Source organism: Panulirus ornatus, chromosome 62 (genome assembly GCF_036320965.1).
Source record: "Panulirus ornatus isolate Po-2019 chromosome 62, ASM3632096v1, whole genome shotgun sequence".
In the NCBI taxonomy this organism is placed as follows: Eukaryota; Metazoa; Arthropoda; class Malacostraca; order Decapoda; family Palinuridae; genus Panulirus; species Panulirus ornatus.
This window is the reverse complement of record NC_092285.1, coordinates 6,843,293-6,859,718: the sequence shown is the minus strand read 5'-3', so window position 1 is coordinate 6,859,718 and position 16,426 is coordinate 6,843,293. Positions and strand designations below refer to the sequence as shown.

Here is a 16,426-nt window from a genome sequence, read left to right as displayed (position 1 = left end):
GACCCCAATTGCTCAAAATCTTTTTCACTCCATCCTTCAACCTCCAATTTGGTCTTCCTTCCACCTCTGACACATATATCCTCTTTGTCAATCTTTCCTCACTCATTCTCTCCATGTGACCAAACCATTTCAACACATCCTCTTCTGCTCTCTCAACCACTCTCCTTTTAGCACCAAACATCTCTCTTACCCTTTCATTACTTAATCAAACACCTCACACCAAATATTGTCCTCAAACATTTCATTTCCAATACATTCACCCTCCTGTGCACAACCCTATCTATAGCCCATGCCTTGCAACCATATAACATTGTTGGAACCACTCTTTCTTCAAACACACCCATTTTTGCTCTCTGAGCTAATGCTCTAGCCTTCCACACATTTTTCAGTGTTCCCAGAACTTTCACTCCCTCCCCCACCCTGTGACTCTTGGGAAGTGAAGTCAGTTGTTCGCTGATGATACAGCACTGGTGGCTGATTCATGTGAGAAACTGCAGAAGCTGGTGAGTGAGTTTGGTAAAGTGTGTGAAAGAAGAAAGCTGAGAGTAAATGTGAATAAGAGCAAGGTTAATAGGTACAGTAGGGTTGAGGGACAAGTCAATTGGGAAGTAAGTTTGAATGGAGAAAAACTGGAGGAAGTGAAGTGTTTTAGATATCTGGGAGTGGATTTGGCAGCGGATGGAACCATGAAAGCGGAAGTGAGTCATAGGGTGGGGGAGGGGGCGAAAGTTCTGGGAGTGCTGAAAAATGTGTGGAAGGTGAGAATGTTATCTCGGAAAGCAAAAATGGGTATGTTTGAAGGAATAGTGGTTCCAACAATGTGTTGTGAGGTTGTATGGTTGTGAGGCGTGGGCTACAGATAGAGTTGTGCAGAGGAGGGTGGATGTGCTGGAAATGAGATGTTTGAGGACAATATGTGGTGTGAGGTGGTTTGATCGAGTAAGTAATGAAAGGGTAAGAGAGATGTGTGGTAATAAAAAGAGTGTGGTTGAGAGAGCAGAAGAGGGTGTATTGAAATGGTTCTGTCACATGGAGAGAATGAGTGAGGAAAGATTGACCAAGAGGATATATGTGTCAGAGGTGGAGGGAACGAGGAGAAGTGGGAGACCAACTTGGAGGTGGAAAGATGGAGCGAAAAGGAGTTTGAGTGATCGGGGCCTGAACATGCAGGAGGGTGAAAGGTGTGCAAGGAATAGAGTGAATAGGAACAATGTGGTATACCGGGGTCGACTTGCAGTCAATGGATTGAACCAGGGCATGTGAAGTGTCTGTGGTAAACCATGGAAAGTTGCTTGGGGCCTGGATGTGGAAAGGGAGTGTGGTTTCGGTGCATTATACATGACAGCTAGAGACTGAGTGTGAACGAATGGGGCCTTTGTTTCTTTTTCTAGTGCTACCTCGTGCACATTTGGGGGTAGGGGGCTGTCATTTTATGTGTGGTAGGGTGGCAATGGGAATGAATGAGGGCAGACAGTGTGAATTATGTACATGTGTATGTATATGTATATGTCAGTGTGTGTATATATATGTATACGTTGAGATGTATAGTTATGTATATGTGCGTGTGTGGATGTGTATGTATAAACGTGTATGTGGGTGGGTTGGGCCATTCTTTCGTCTGTTTCCTTGTGCTACCTCGCTAACGCTGGAGACAGTGACAAAGTATAATAAAAACAAAAATAGTATATATGTGTGTGTGTGTGTGTGTGTGTGTGTGTGTGTGTACATGAGTGGGTGGGCCGTTTTTCATCAGTTTTCTGGAGCTTCTTTGCTGATGCAGGAAACAGCAGTTATGTATAATATAAAAGTGGAAGTGAGTCACAGGATGGGGGAGCGTTGAAGAATATGTGGAAGGTAAGAATATTATTTTTGAGAGAAAAATGGGTATGTTTGAAGGAATAGTGGTTACAACAGTGTTATATGTTTGCGACACTTGGGCTATAGTTAGGGTTGTGCGAAGGAGGGAGGATGTGTTGGAAATTAAATGTTTGAGGACAATATATAGTGTGAGGTGGCTTGATCGAGTAGGTAATGAAAGGGTAAGAGAGATGTGTGGTAATAAAAAGAGTGTGGTTGAGAGAGCAGAAGACAGTGTGTTGAAATGGTTTGGACACATGGAGAGAATGATTGAGGAAAGATTGACAAAGAGGATATATGTGTCAGAGGTGGATGGAAGAAGGTGAAGTAGGAGAGCAAATTGGAGGTTGAAGGATGGAGTGAAAAAGATTTTGAGCAATTGGGACCTGAACATACCGTAGGGTGAATGGCATGCAAGGAATAGAGTGAATTTTAACAATTTGGTATACTGAGGTCAACATGTTGTCGGATAGAACCAGGGCATGTGAAGTGTCTGCGGTAAACCATGGAAAGGTCTGTGGTGCCTGGATGTGGAATGGGAGCTGTGGTTTTGGTGCATTACACATGACAGTTAGAGACTGAGAGTGAATGAATGTGGCCTTTTTTTGTTTTTTTCCTGGTGCTACCTCGCTGGAAAGGTAGGGAGGATGCCACTTCAAGTGTAGCGGGGTGGTGCCGGGAATGGATGAAGGCAGCTAGTATAGATATGTGCTTTTGTATATATGTATGTGTCTGTGTATATGTATTTATGTATACATGGAAATGCATATGTATGTATGTGTGTGTGTGTGAGCGTTTATATATATACATGTGTATGTGGGTGGGTTGGGTCATTCCTCATCTGTTTCCTTGTGCTACCTCGCTGATGTGGGAGATGGCAATTAAGTATAATGAATAGATAAATGAATGATATATATATTAATTTTTTTTATTATACTTAACCACCATCTCCTGCTTTAGTGAGGTAGCAAAGGGAGACAGACGAGGGATGGCCCAACCCACTCACATACACATGTATACCCATAAACGCCCTCACACGCACATATGCATGAATATACATTTCAGTGTATACATACACAGACACATCCATATATACACATGTATGTATCCATACTTACTGCCTTCATCCATTTCCATTGCCACCCCACCACACATGAAATAGCATCCTCTCTCCCCTCCAGTGAGGCGGTGCCAGGAATAGAGGAAAAAGGCCACATTTGTTCACACTCAGTGTCTAGCTGTTGTTTGTAATGCACTGAAACCACAGCTCCCTTTCACATCCAAGCCCCACAGACCTTTCCATGGTTTACCCCAGACGCTTCACATGCCCTGGTTCAATGCATTGACGGCACATCGATCCTGGTATACCACATTGTTCCAATTCACCCTCCTGTATGTTCAGACCCCAATTGCTCAAAATCTTTTTCACTCCATCCTTCAACCTCCAATTTGGTCTTCCTTCCACCTCTGACACATATATCCTCTTTGTCAATCTTTCCTCACTCATTCTCTCCATGTGACCAAACCATTTCAACACATCCTCTTCTGCTCTCTCAACCACTCTCCTTTTAGCACCAAACATCTCTCTTACCCTTTCATTACTTAATCAAACCACCTCACACCAAATATTGTCCTCAAACATTTCATTTCCAATACATTCACCCTCCTGTGCACAACCCTATCTATAGCCCATGCCTTGCAACCATATAACATTGTTGGAACCACTCTTTCTTCAAACACACCCATTTTTGCTCTCTGAGCTAATGCTCTAGCCTTCCACACATTTTTCAGTGTTCCCAGAACTTTCACTCCCTCTCCCACCCTGTGACTCTTGGGAAGTGAAGTCAGTTGTTCGCTGATGATACAGCACTGGTGGCTGATTCGTGTGAGAAACTGCAGAAGCTGGTGACTGAGTTTGGTAAAGTGTGTGAAAGAAGAAAGCTGAGAGTAAATGTGAATAAGAGCAAGGTTAATAGGTACAGTAGGGTTGAGGGACAAGTCAATTGGGAAGTAAGTTTGAATGGAGAAAAACTGGAGGAAGTGAAGTGTTTGAGATATCTGGGAGTGGATTTGGCAGCGGATGGAACCATGAAAGCGGAAGTGAGTCATAGGGTGGGGGAGGGGGTGAAAGTTCTGGGAGTGCTGAAAAATGTGTGGAAGGTGAGAATGTTATCTCGGAAAGCAAAAATGGGTATGTTTGAAGGAATAGTGGTTCCAACAATGTGTTGTGAGGTTGTATGGTTGTGAGGCGTGGGCTACAGATAGAGTTGTGCGGAGGAGGGTGGATGTGCTGGAAATGAGATGTTTGAGGACAATATGTGGTGTGAGGTGGTTTGATCGAGTAAGTAATGAAAGGGTAAGAGAGATGTGTGGTAATAAAAAGAGTGTGGTTGAGAGAGCAGAAGAGGGTGTATTGAAATGGTTCTGTCACATGGAGAGAATGAGTGAGGAAAGATTGACCAAGAGGATATATGTGTCAGAGGTGGAGGGAACGAGGAGAAGTGGGAGACCAAATTGGAGGTGGAAAGATGGAGCGAAAAGGAGTTTGAGTGATCGGGGCCTGAACATGCAAGAGGGTGAAAGGTGTGCAAGGAATAGAGTGAATAGGAACGATGTGGTATACCGGGGTCGACTTGCAGTCAATGGATTGAACCAGGGCATGTGAAGCGTCTGGGGTAAACCATGGAAAGTTGTGTGGGGCCTGGATGTGGAAAGGGAGCTGTGGTTTCGGTGCATTATACATGACAACTAGAGCTTAAGTGCGAACGAATGTGGCCTTTGTTGTCTTTTCCTAGCGCTACCTCGTGCACATGCGGGGGAGGGGGTTGTCATTTCATGTGTGGTGGGGTGGTGACAGGAATGAATGAGGGCAGACAGTATGAATTATGTACATGTGTATATATGTATATGTCTGTGTGTGTATATATATGTGTAGATGTATAGGTATGTTTATGTGCGTGTGTGGATGTGTATGTATATACATGTGTATGTGGGTGGGTTGGGCCATTCTTTTGTCTGTTTCCTTGCGCTACCTCGCTAATGTGGGAGACAGCGACAAAGTGTAATAAAGAATGAATATATATATATATATATATATATATATATATATATATATATATATATATATATATATCCCTGGGAATAGGGGAGAAAAAATACTTCCCACGTATTCCCTGCGTGTCGTAGAAGGCGACTAAAAGAGGAGGGAGCGGGGGGCTGGAAATCCTCCCCTCTTGTTTTTTTTTTAATTTTCCAAAAAAAGGAACAGAGAAGGGGGCCAGGTTAGGATGTTCCCTCGGAGGCCCAGTCCTCTGTTCTTAACGCTACCTTGCTGATGTGGGAAATGGCGAATAGTTTGAAAAAAAAAATATATATATATATGTATATATATATATATATATATATATATATAGAAGAGTGAATGTTGGGGTGAAGAGGGTGGTGAGAGTAAGTGAGCTTGGGAAGGAGACTTGTGTGAGGAAGTACCAGGAGAGACTGAGTACAGAATGGAAAAAGGTGAGAACAATGGAAGTAAGGGGAGTGGGGGAGGAATGGGATGTATTTAGGGAATCAGTGATGGATTGCACAAAAGATGCTTGTGGCATGAGAAGAGTGGGAGGTGGGTTGATTAGAAAGGGTAGTGAGTTGTGGGATGAAGAAGTAAGATTATTAGTGAAGGAGAAGAGAGAGGCATTTGGACGATTTTTGCAGGGAAAAAATGCAATTGAGTGGGAGATGTATAAAAGAAAGAGACAGGAGGTCAAGAGAAAGGTGCAAGAGGTGAAAAAGAGGGCAAATGAGAGTTGGGGTGAGAGAGTATCATTAAATTTTAGGGAGAATAAAAAGATGTTCTGGAAGGAGGTAAATAAAGTGCGTAAGACAAGGGAGCAAATGGGAACTTCAGTGAAGGGCGCAAATGGGGAGGTGATAACAAGTAGTGGTGATGTGAGAAGGAGATGGAGTGAGTATTTTGAAGGTTTGTTGAATGTGTTTGATGATAGAGTGGCAGATATAGGGTGTTTTGGTCGAGGTGGTGTGCAGAGTGAGAGGGTTAGGGAAAATGATTTGGTAAACAGAGAAGAGGTAGTAAAAGCTTTGCGGAAGATGAAAGCCGGCAAGGCAACAGTTTTGGATGGTATTGTAGTGGAATCTATTAAAAAAGGGGGTGACTGTATTGTTGACTGGTTGGTAAGGTTATTTTATGTATGTATGACTCATGGTGAGGTGCCTGAGGATTGGCAGAATGCGTGCATAGTGCCATTGTACAAAGGCAAAGGGGATGAAAGTTAGTGCTCAGATTACAGAGGTATAAGTTTGTTGAGTATTCCTGGTAAATTATATGGGAGGATATTGATTGAGAGGGTGAAGGCATGTACAGAGCATCAGATTGGGGAAGAGCAGTGTGGTTTCAGAAGTGGTAGAGGATGTGTGGATCAGGTGTTTGCTTTGAAGAATGTATGTGAGAAACACTTAGAAAAGCAAATGGATTTGTATGTAGCTTTTATGGATCTGGAGAAGGCATATGATAGAGTTGATAGAGATGCTCTGTGGAAGGTATTAAGAATATATGGTGTGGGAGGCAAGTTGTTAGAAGCAGTGAAAAGTTTTTATCGAGGATGTAAGGCATGTGTACGTGTAGGAAGAGAGGAAAGTGATTGGTTCTCAGTGAATGTAGGTTTGCGGCAGGGGTGTGTGATGTCTCCATGGTTGTTTAATTTGTTTATGGATGGGGTTGTTAGGGAGGTAAATGCAAGAGTTTTGGAAAGAGGGGCAAGTATGAAGTCTGATGTGGATGAGAGAGCTTGGGAAGTGAGTCAGTTGTTGTTCGCTGATGATACAGCGCTGGTGGCTGATTCATGTGAGAAACTGCAGAAGCTGGTGACTGAGTTTGGTAAAGTGTGTGGAAGAAGAAAGTTAAGAGTAAATGTGAATAAGAGCAAGGTTATTAGGTACAGTAGGGTTGAGGGTCAAGTCAATTGGGAGGTAAGTTTGAATGGAGAAAAACTGGAGGAAGTAAAGTGTTTTAGATATCTGGGAGTGGATCTGGCAGCGGATGGAACCATGGAAGCGGAAGTGAATCATAGGGTGTGGGAGGGGGCGAAAATCTTGGGAGCCTTGAAGAATGTGTGGAAGTCGAGAGCATTATCTCGGAAAGCAAAAATGGGTATGTTTGAAGGAATAGTGGTTCCAAAATTGTTGTATGGTTGCGAGGCGTGGGCTATGGATAGAGTTGTGCGCAGGAGGGTGGATGTGCTGGAAATGAGATGTTTGAGGACAATGTGTTGTGTGAGGTGGTTTGATCGAGTAAGTAATGTAAGGGTAAGAGAGATGTGTGGAAATAAAAAGAGCGTGGTTGAGAGAGCAGAAGAGGGTGTTTTGAAATGGTTTGGGCACATGGAGAGAATGAGTGAGGAAAGATTGACCAAGAGGATATATGTGTTGGAGGTGGAGGGAACAAGGAGAAGTGGGAGACCAAATTGGAGGTGGAAAGATGGAGTGAAAAAGATTTTGTGTGATCGGGGCCTGAACATGCAGGAGGGTGAAAGGAGGGCAAGGAATAGAGTGAATTGGATCGATGTGGTATACCGGGGTTGACGTGCTGTCAGTGGATTGAATCAGGGCATATGAAGCATCTAGGGTAAACCATGTAAAGTTGTGTGGGGCCTGGATGTGGAAAGGGAGCTGTGGTTTCGGGCATTATTGCATGACAGCTAGAGACTGAGTGTGAACGAATGGGGCCTTTGTTTTTTTTTCCTAGTGCTACCTCGCACACATGAGGGGGGAGGGGGATGGTAGTCCATGTATGACGAGGTGGCGATGGGAATGAATAAAGGCAGACAGTGTGAATTGTGTGCATGGGTATATATGTATGTGTCTGTGTGCGTATATATATGTGTACATTGAGATGTATAGGTATGTATATTTGCATGTGTGGACGTGTATGTATATACATTGTGTATGGGGGTGGGTTGGGCCATTTCTTTCGTCTGTTTCCTTGCGCTACCTTGCAAATGTGGGAGACAGCGACAAAGCAAAATAAAAAAAATTATATAATAATGTGTGTATATGAGTGGATGGGCCATTCCTTCTGTTTCCTGGCACTACCTCACTCACCCTGGAAACGATGATCAAGTGAAATAGATAGATAAATAAATAAGTGAATAAATAAATATGTAGGCCACTGTTAGTGGACTCTGCCTGCATGCAGTTGTGTTGAAAGTGAAAATTCAGCTTCATTGTATCATTGTCAGTTGACGGAATAGAATACAGTCTTGTTTATGAACTTTTCAATCAGATGGAGTCTTTTATATCCCCACTTTTGATTTGAGTGCTGCCTTGAGGTTCCATGAACTCCCTCTAAAAGAGTTCCTGTGGCTGTGTGATTATTAGATATGGGTGTCATCAGACTCTGCTTGGAAGTTAGTCCACCATAAGTGAGAAGTCATATTCAGCAGTGCTGTCTTATTGGCAATAACTGGAAAGGAGTTCAGTCTTGTTGAGGAACTTACTCCAAAGAAGTCCATCATTCCCTCTTCCTTTATGGAATGCAGCCTCACAGCTGCAGGAGCTCCTATTATAATAGGGATCGTAGGGTTGTGTGGTAATGATGATATTTACGCAGAGATAGATAGATATATTCACCATATGCATCAGATCTAAGATTTGATGATATTGTTACTAAGATTTTCCTTCTTAATGATTCAAAACCCATCTTCCTCCTTATCAGGCAGTGTTGCGAGCTAACCAAGGGGCTGTGCATGAGACCATTGACCAGCTGTTAACCATGACCACAGACACTGAAAATCAGAGTGAGAGTGTCATCGATCAGCTTGTGCCTCACGGAGGAACTGGAGGAGGTGCCAGCAATGAGCTGCCGCCATCATATGCTCTTTCTGCAACGCCGCCAGCCAAGTTACCACCAAGCTGTCCCCTCACCACACCGTTCTCCGCTGTTAGTCTCATGATTTGTATTATACAGTGCTTATGTTTATCGTTACATTACCATATTTGTAGTTAAATGTTTTCTGTTTCAAGAAATTATATTCATGTTTATTGTCATATAATTATTTTCAGCATCATTTTATGTTCAGTATCACGTACTAACATGTTCACTTTCACTCCATCTAGTTCACTATCACTTACTGTCATCTTTATTATCACTCACCAGTACAACCAACATTCACCATCATGTGCATTTTTGCTTACCATTGTTCATCTTCATGTTCTCCATCACTCACAATCATATTTGTTACTCACTATCTAGTTCACCACTACTCACCATCATGTTTCCCATTAATCAACATAACCTTTGTAACAAATTTCAGGAGCATTAGTTGAAATATGATCAAGTATTGGCAAAAATGAGAAAAAATTATCGTTTTGAGAAGCTTTGATCCATAAACAATAGCCAGTGGTCAGGTCACACATTTGATACATGCACAGCATAGGGCATGTAGAGCAATATCTTTGTCCCAGTGTCATGAATGAAGGTTGCAATATGGCTAAGTAGTGGAGAGTGATGTACTGTCTGTGGACTGTACCAGGGTAGCTGAAACAGTCGGGATAAACAATCAATAGGCTGAATGGCTTGCTTGTTGATGGTAGGCTCCAGGCCAGCACATTTTGCATGACATTTAGAGGGTAGATTTGTGTAGGTGAGGTCATTGTTCATTTACTCCTGCTCATACTTCACTAAGGTGGGAGAAGTAGTTGGTTATAAAGAGAAACAGTAAAAACCTGTACATGAAATTGAAGAGAAAGGAATGGTAAGTAGAACATTGTAAACAATGAGATGCTAAGATACTATGTAAAAAATTTATTTGTGAAAATTGGAATGAATCTTGGTAAGCACCGTCTGTTGACTCTAGTTGTTATGTGGTGCTTAACGTGTGAAGCCTCACAGCTCTGCAGAACTTGGTTCGTTCTGTTTGTCAGTGATATTAAAAGAAATTTAACATTGGCTGTGGTCAGAACCTTCCTTTTACTATGGAATCCTATAATGATTTTACAGAATTTGCTGATACCAACGTTTTCTAGGAATGCAACTCTTTGTTGTAAGAAGGACACTTGTATCTGAACCAAGAGAGATGAGTTATAGGGAGAAATTAGAGGCTATGAATTTGCCCATTATGAAAGAATAGTGATTACAGTTTGAATTTCACTATCAAATTGACGTGTCTTTCTTTCAAATTTGCATAGAAGAATTGAGATATAAAACAAGAAACAAATAGGAATGTAGTTAGATGAAGGTGTAAACAGTTTTTCTTTGGTATTAGTGTTGTGGATGAATGGAATAAGCTAAGTTATGAAACTGTGAATGCATACAATATCTATTGCTCTGATGCCTGCTCCCTCTGGGAACTCCTTCAAGTGGGTGGCCATGGCAAAAGTCCCCATGACTGGTTGGTGAACTCCAGTGCCGCTGCTTAACCTATAGTGCCTTACCCTTAACAGGACACTGCCATAGGGCATTGCCAGCACTGTATTTCCAGAGGTTCCTACATACTGTTCTTGCTGACTGCTTTTACCTAATGTGTCTACCAACTATTCTTACCAATCATACAGTACTCAAAAGTTTAAAAGAAATTGCTTGGTAGTACAGAGGATTCAAAAGATGGGGCTCCACGCATGTAGAACTCCCTACCTGCACTGTACAAATAGATAATCACAAATAGATAGTTCATTACTTAATGCTGTGTACCAGTGTCTTGAGTCACGCTACAGAAACCATGATGAGTTTCATCAGTAAGGCATTAGGTAAATGAACTTGAATCTAATGGCTGTTTTCCTAGTTTCAGCAGTAAAGGACTTTCTCAGAATGAAGTTGTTAACTTCTGCAACACATTCCAGCTTGCAACTTGACTAAACTCAGATGAAATAGAAGTTTGATGCTAGTTTCTGATAAAGCCTCAACACACACAGGAGGGTAATACAGCAGTACCTTGCTTTATGCGAGATCATTGTGTGCAATTTTGCTATTCTGTGAGGATTCTACTTCTACCAGTACCTCTTTTTATGCAGTCTAAATTTACTCCTATGTGTGTGTGTGTGTGTGTGTGAGGTAGAAAGTGTGCCAGAATTTCAGTGAAGGTTTGCAGGTGGAGTAAGCATCAGTCCTTGGGTTATTGGTTCATTATGTTCAATTTCTTTTTGAGCAAGGTTACCGCAGAATATAATACCAACATAAAGCAAGGGATAGGTGTTTATTGTTTTTCTCTTGAGTATGGGCTTCAATCCCAGGTACATAACTCCGTTAGCTAAGTAGCTGCAAGAATAAAGTGATTGCTTCACGTATGCAGATAAGAGATAAATGGAATGAGATAGGAATGCTTCTTTTGTTGGGACATCTGAATGGAAACCAGGCTTTTCACAAGCATGGATGAATAACTTTAAAAGAATTGAATCCTCTTCAGATCAAGAAAATAAGAGTTAAAGATTTGTTTTGTCTTAAAACTTGCAAAGTAAACCAGGTCCTATGGTATCATTTCATGAGATAGGAATGTTTTCAGTGTCCTTTGATTCAGCCAGTAACCAATTAAATATTTGATAAGCAGACTGATTGAAATCATCCAGATAATTTTTTATTATGTCAGTACCATTGTATGGGCCCCAGTCATGTCTATATTGAATGAAAGGAAAAAGGGAAAGTTTAGGAAGAGATGTAGAAATCAGTTTGAGCTGCTCAGGCATTTTTAGACTCAAATCTTTAAGTGGAACGGTTCTAGGAAGAGAGAAAATAAAAGGAAAATAAAACATCCCAGCCCTTCCATCTTTCCCATTTTTCTTTTTTTCAAATTTTCTCCTACCAACACTTAATCTTTTACATGCTAAGTTTTGCTTTATCATTAATATTTTAGTAACTTAATACATTCTAGTTTGATAAGAGGGCAGTTCTTTTCATGTGTATAGACAGACCAAGATGGAGATTTCTTTACCTGGTGTTTTATACTTTGTTGTTAGGTCGCAGGAGTTGAATGTGTTTAACTACGCTGCTCCTCAGGTGTAATGCTGATTGTTTTATATGTAAAAGCAGATAGTACATAAAGGGTGTTATATTAAGAGTGGAGAAACTATTAGGTGAAAAGAATTGTGTAGATTTATATAAGAATATGGGATGTAATTATAACCCATATGTTCTGATCTTGTACGTGACAGATTTGGTATACCAAAGCTAAACAAGAAATAAGTATGTTTAGAGAAAAGGACAGGGTGCCAAAATGGCAAGATTAATGTACACAATAAGATAGATATGTAAAGTATCATGCATGTGAAAAGAAGAATGTTGGGAATCAATACTTTGTTTTGATTTCACTGCACTCATTATGAATCTGTTAGGTGTTTGTCTGTGAGTAAAAAGTCACCTTTAGTGAGGCTGTATTATTGTCTGTTGTTGAAGGAAGTACAGTCCAGTCTTGTTCAGGAACTTCACATTCCATTGGAGTCCTCATTAATTTCTTTTCACCTCTTTTTTCTTGTAGTCGCGGAGTATTAACTCACTCAGAAGAGACCTTGTCGCTTCGAGCACAAAGGAACTGGAATCCTCCAATGCTCCTTCCCTTACCAGCAGACTTTCTTAGACTTACACCTCCTCCCCACCAGGTAAGTAACAATTTCTGTTGCTTTGAACTGGTCATGCAGTTTGTGTAATTTTCATGTCTCATCCCCTCCGACCATGTGAAGTACAAGAAATTTGCAGCGTACGGAGAGCAATGTTTGGTGTGGTTTATTGGTGTACATGATTGTTCACTTTTATGTCTTTGTCGTGAAATTTGTTTCCACTCAGCATATATTCTAATTGAATACATCTTCCATTCTGTAGGATGTATACTTTTTCTGACATTTAGGGTGTCTTCTCACACATACAGTGTCATAAGTCTAATTATAGATACCAGTGTCATACCAGGGAGGCTCATAGTTGCTTGAACATGCCTTCAGCTTCCCTGAAATGAGATTGAGGCATGCATTTATTCACTTGTTCATAGTTTGGATCCATATCTGTATGCCAAGTGTTAGTCTATCTACTTATCAGTATCTCTGACACCTGTTCCAATTGGAACTTCCTCAAAGGGGTGGCCACAGTAACAGAGTCTCCATAAGTAAAAAACTATAGTGCCACTTAGCCTTTAGTGCCTCACCCTTAATATGCCACTGGCAGAGGGCAAATCTAGCGCAGTGTTTGCAGATGCTCCTACCTAATATTCCTAATGACTCCTTTTATCTAATTCTCCTACCTTCTCCTCCTATTTATGTTACTACCTAATGCTCTTTCCTAAATCTTCCTAGCTACTACTTGTATCTACTGCTCTTACCATTTTGCCAAAAGGCAGGGCTATCACATGGTGCTCACCGCAGAAAGATCTAGGGTATGAAGAATGAGCCGCATGAGTTAAGTGTTGTCAAGTGTTACATATAACAAGTAGAGATTGTATGTTTGTGTACAGAATGCCAGTAGTCCACATGTTAGTCAGGCAGAAAGAAAAGACAGCTACCTGGGTCAAAGGAGTGCAACTTGACAACCATTAAAGTGCTCGCACACTAAGCAGATGTCACTAACCCTCTGATACCTAGGCGAATATCACTGTTAATATATTTCCTTAGTCATTGGCTGCCTACCAACTACTACCTACTTAGTATCCTCAACTTATCATAAAGCTCATAAAAAAAGAAATCAGCAATTGAATGTTGTATGAACAGTGGTAAATGTTGTCTGTTCAATAAGTGTTTATGTGAGCACACCATAATCACAAAACACAAATTGTGATAATCTTCTCATATGCCTCAGCAAATGTGTGAACCTATGAATGGTTTTCTGTTAGTGAATTTTCTGTGATATCTTGAACAGCGATGTACACATACAATATACTTAAGGTATTAACATAATCATTATAGTCAGTTTTGTACAAAGGGAGAAAAAACCACCCCTCGCTTTCTTTGATGCAGCAGATCCTTTTGCTACCCAGTTACTGTATCAATTTTACTTTGCATCTTTTCATATGTATCAGTCTTACTTTACATCTTTTCTCATGTATTAGTCTTACTTTACATCTTTTCTCATGTATTTGTCTTACTTTACATCTTTTCTTATGTATCAGTCTTACTTTACATCTTTTCTCACTCTTCTTTCTCTGTTTCTTGTTGTGTCCTCCAAATTAATTAGATCCTTCCAATTTCACACAACTGCTCAAAATTAACGCTGTCAAATTGATTTGCAAACTTGGAAATTGTAGAATTGTCCCTTTTCCCTCCCTCTGCTAATGTGAACATGTCAAAAGCTGCTATTTTTTCTCTGTAACTTACCTCCTTCCCTTCAGATACAGTTGTTATTGTCCACTTTTGGACATTATTGTCCACTTTTGGACTTTTGTCAGTAAATCTATGGAACCCCATACGTAGTGTGACTAAATCCGCAATGCTTACTCTAATCTACCACATGACAAAAATATTTTGTACCATCTTATCGATGTTACTCAATTGACAACAGCAGTTTTGACAGTAATTAGTGTATAAAATTTAATTCTTTTATAACTCTCATACTGGGACCTCCTCAAGAGACCCATGGTGCCATTGTGTATGGATGTGCATGCATGTTTATGTAATTATTATCGATATGTACTGTGCAGAGAGGGAGTTTATGGGGCCTCTATCTCTCAAACTTTCTCTACTCTCATACAACTCTGTAAACTTTTGAATGCTGTCCACAGTTTATTTCATTGCTATAAAAGCAATGAGCTGTGGTTTCGGTGCATTATTACATGACAGCTAGAGACTGAGTGTAAACGAATGGGGCCTTTGGTGTCTTTTCCTAGCACTACCTTGCACACATGAGGGGGGAGGGGGTTGTTATTCCATGTGTGGCGATGGGAACAAATAAAGGTAGACAGTATGAATTATGTACATGTGTATATAGGCATATGTCTGTGTGTGTATATATATGTGTACATTGAGATGTATAGGTATGTATATTTGCGTGTGTGGACGTGTATGTATATACATGTGTATGTGGGCGGGTTGGGCCATTCTTTCGTCTGTTTCCTTGCGCTACCTCGCTAACGCGGGAGACAGCGACAAAGTAAAATATATAATAATATATAATTTTTTTTTTTTTTTTTCATACTATTCACCATTTCCCGCGATAGCGAGGTAGCGTTAAGAACAGAGGACTGGGCCTTTGAGGGAATACCCTCACCTGGCCCCCTTCTCTGTTCCTTCTTTTGGGAAAAAAAAAAAAAAATATATATATATATATATATATATATATATATATATATATATAGGGTGTTTGGGTCGAGGTGGTGTGCAAGTGAGAGGGTTAGGGAAAATGATTTGGTAAACAGAGAAGAGGTAGTAAAAGCTTTGCGGAAGATGAAAGCCGGCAAGGCAGCAGGTTTGGATGGTATTGCAGTGGAATTTATTAAAAAAGGGTGACTGTATTGTTGACTGGTTGGTAAGGTTATTTAATGTATGTATGTCTCATGGTGAGGTGCCTGAGGATTGGGCGGAATGCGTGCATAGTGCCATTTGTACAAAGGCAAAGGGGATAAGAGTGAGTGCTCAAATTACAGAGGTATAAGTTTGTTGAGTATTCCTGGTAAATTATATGGGAGGGTATTGATTGAGAGGGTGAAGGCATGTACAGAGCATCAGATTGGGGAAGAGCAGTGTGGTTTCAGAAGTGGTAGAGGATGTGTGGATCAGGTGTTTGCTTTGAAGAATGTATGTGAGAAATACTTAGAAAAGCAAATGGATTTGTATGTAGCATTTATGGATCTGGAGAAGGCATATGATAGAGTTGATAGAGATGCTCTGTGGAAGGTATTAAAAATATATGGTTGGGAGGCAAGTTGTTAGAAGCAGTGAAAAGTTTTTATCGAGGATGTAAGGCATGTGTACGTGTAGGAAGAGAGGAAAGTGATTGGTTCTCAGTGAATGTAGGTTTGCGGCAGGGGTGTGTGATGTCTCCATGGTTGTTTAATTTGTTTATGGATGGGGTTGTTAGGGAGGTAAATGCAAGAGTCTTGGAAAGAGGGGCAAGTATGAAGTCTGTTGGGGATGAGAGAGCTTGGGAAGTGAGTCAGTTGTTGTTCGCTGATGATACAGCGCTGGTGGCGGATTCATGTGAGAAACTGCAGAAGCTGGTGACGAGTTTGGTAAAGTGTGTGGAAGAAGAAAGTTAAGAGTAAATGTGAATAAGAGCAAGGTTATTAGGTACAGTAGGGTTGAGGGTCAAGTCAATTGGGAGGTGAGTTTGAATGGAGAAAAACTGGAGGAAGTGAAGTGTTTTAGATATCTGGGAGTGGATCTGTCAGCGGATGGAACCATGGAAGCGGAAGTGGATCATAGGGTGGGGGAGGGGGCGAAAATTTTGGGAGCCTTGAAAAATGTGTGGAAGTCGAGAACATTATCCGGAAAGCAAAAATGGGTATGTTTGAAGGAATAGTGGTTCCAACAATGTTGTATGGTTGCGAGGCGTGGGCTATGGATAGAGTTGTTCGCAGGAGGATGGATGTGCTGGAAATGAGATGTTTGAGGACAATGTGTGGTGTGAGGTGGTTTGATCGAGTAAGTAACG

At 40.9% G+C, this 16,426-nt stretch overlaps 1 protein-coding gene across 1 annotated transcript in view; it reads left to right on the top strand.

Annotated features, from left to right (window-relative positions):
• LOC139745720 (CUE domain-containing protein 1) overlaps positions 1-16,426 on the top strand; it is a 224,691-nt gene that overhangs the window by 28,781 nt on the left and 179,484 nt on the right. The window contains 3 exon segments of the mRNA XM_071656179.1: positions 8,585-8,764; positions 8,766-8,809; positions 12,336-12,456. Of these exon segments, the coding sequence (XP_071512280.1) occupies positions 8,585-8,764; positions 8,766-8,809; positions 12,336-12,456 (345 nt within the window).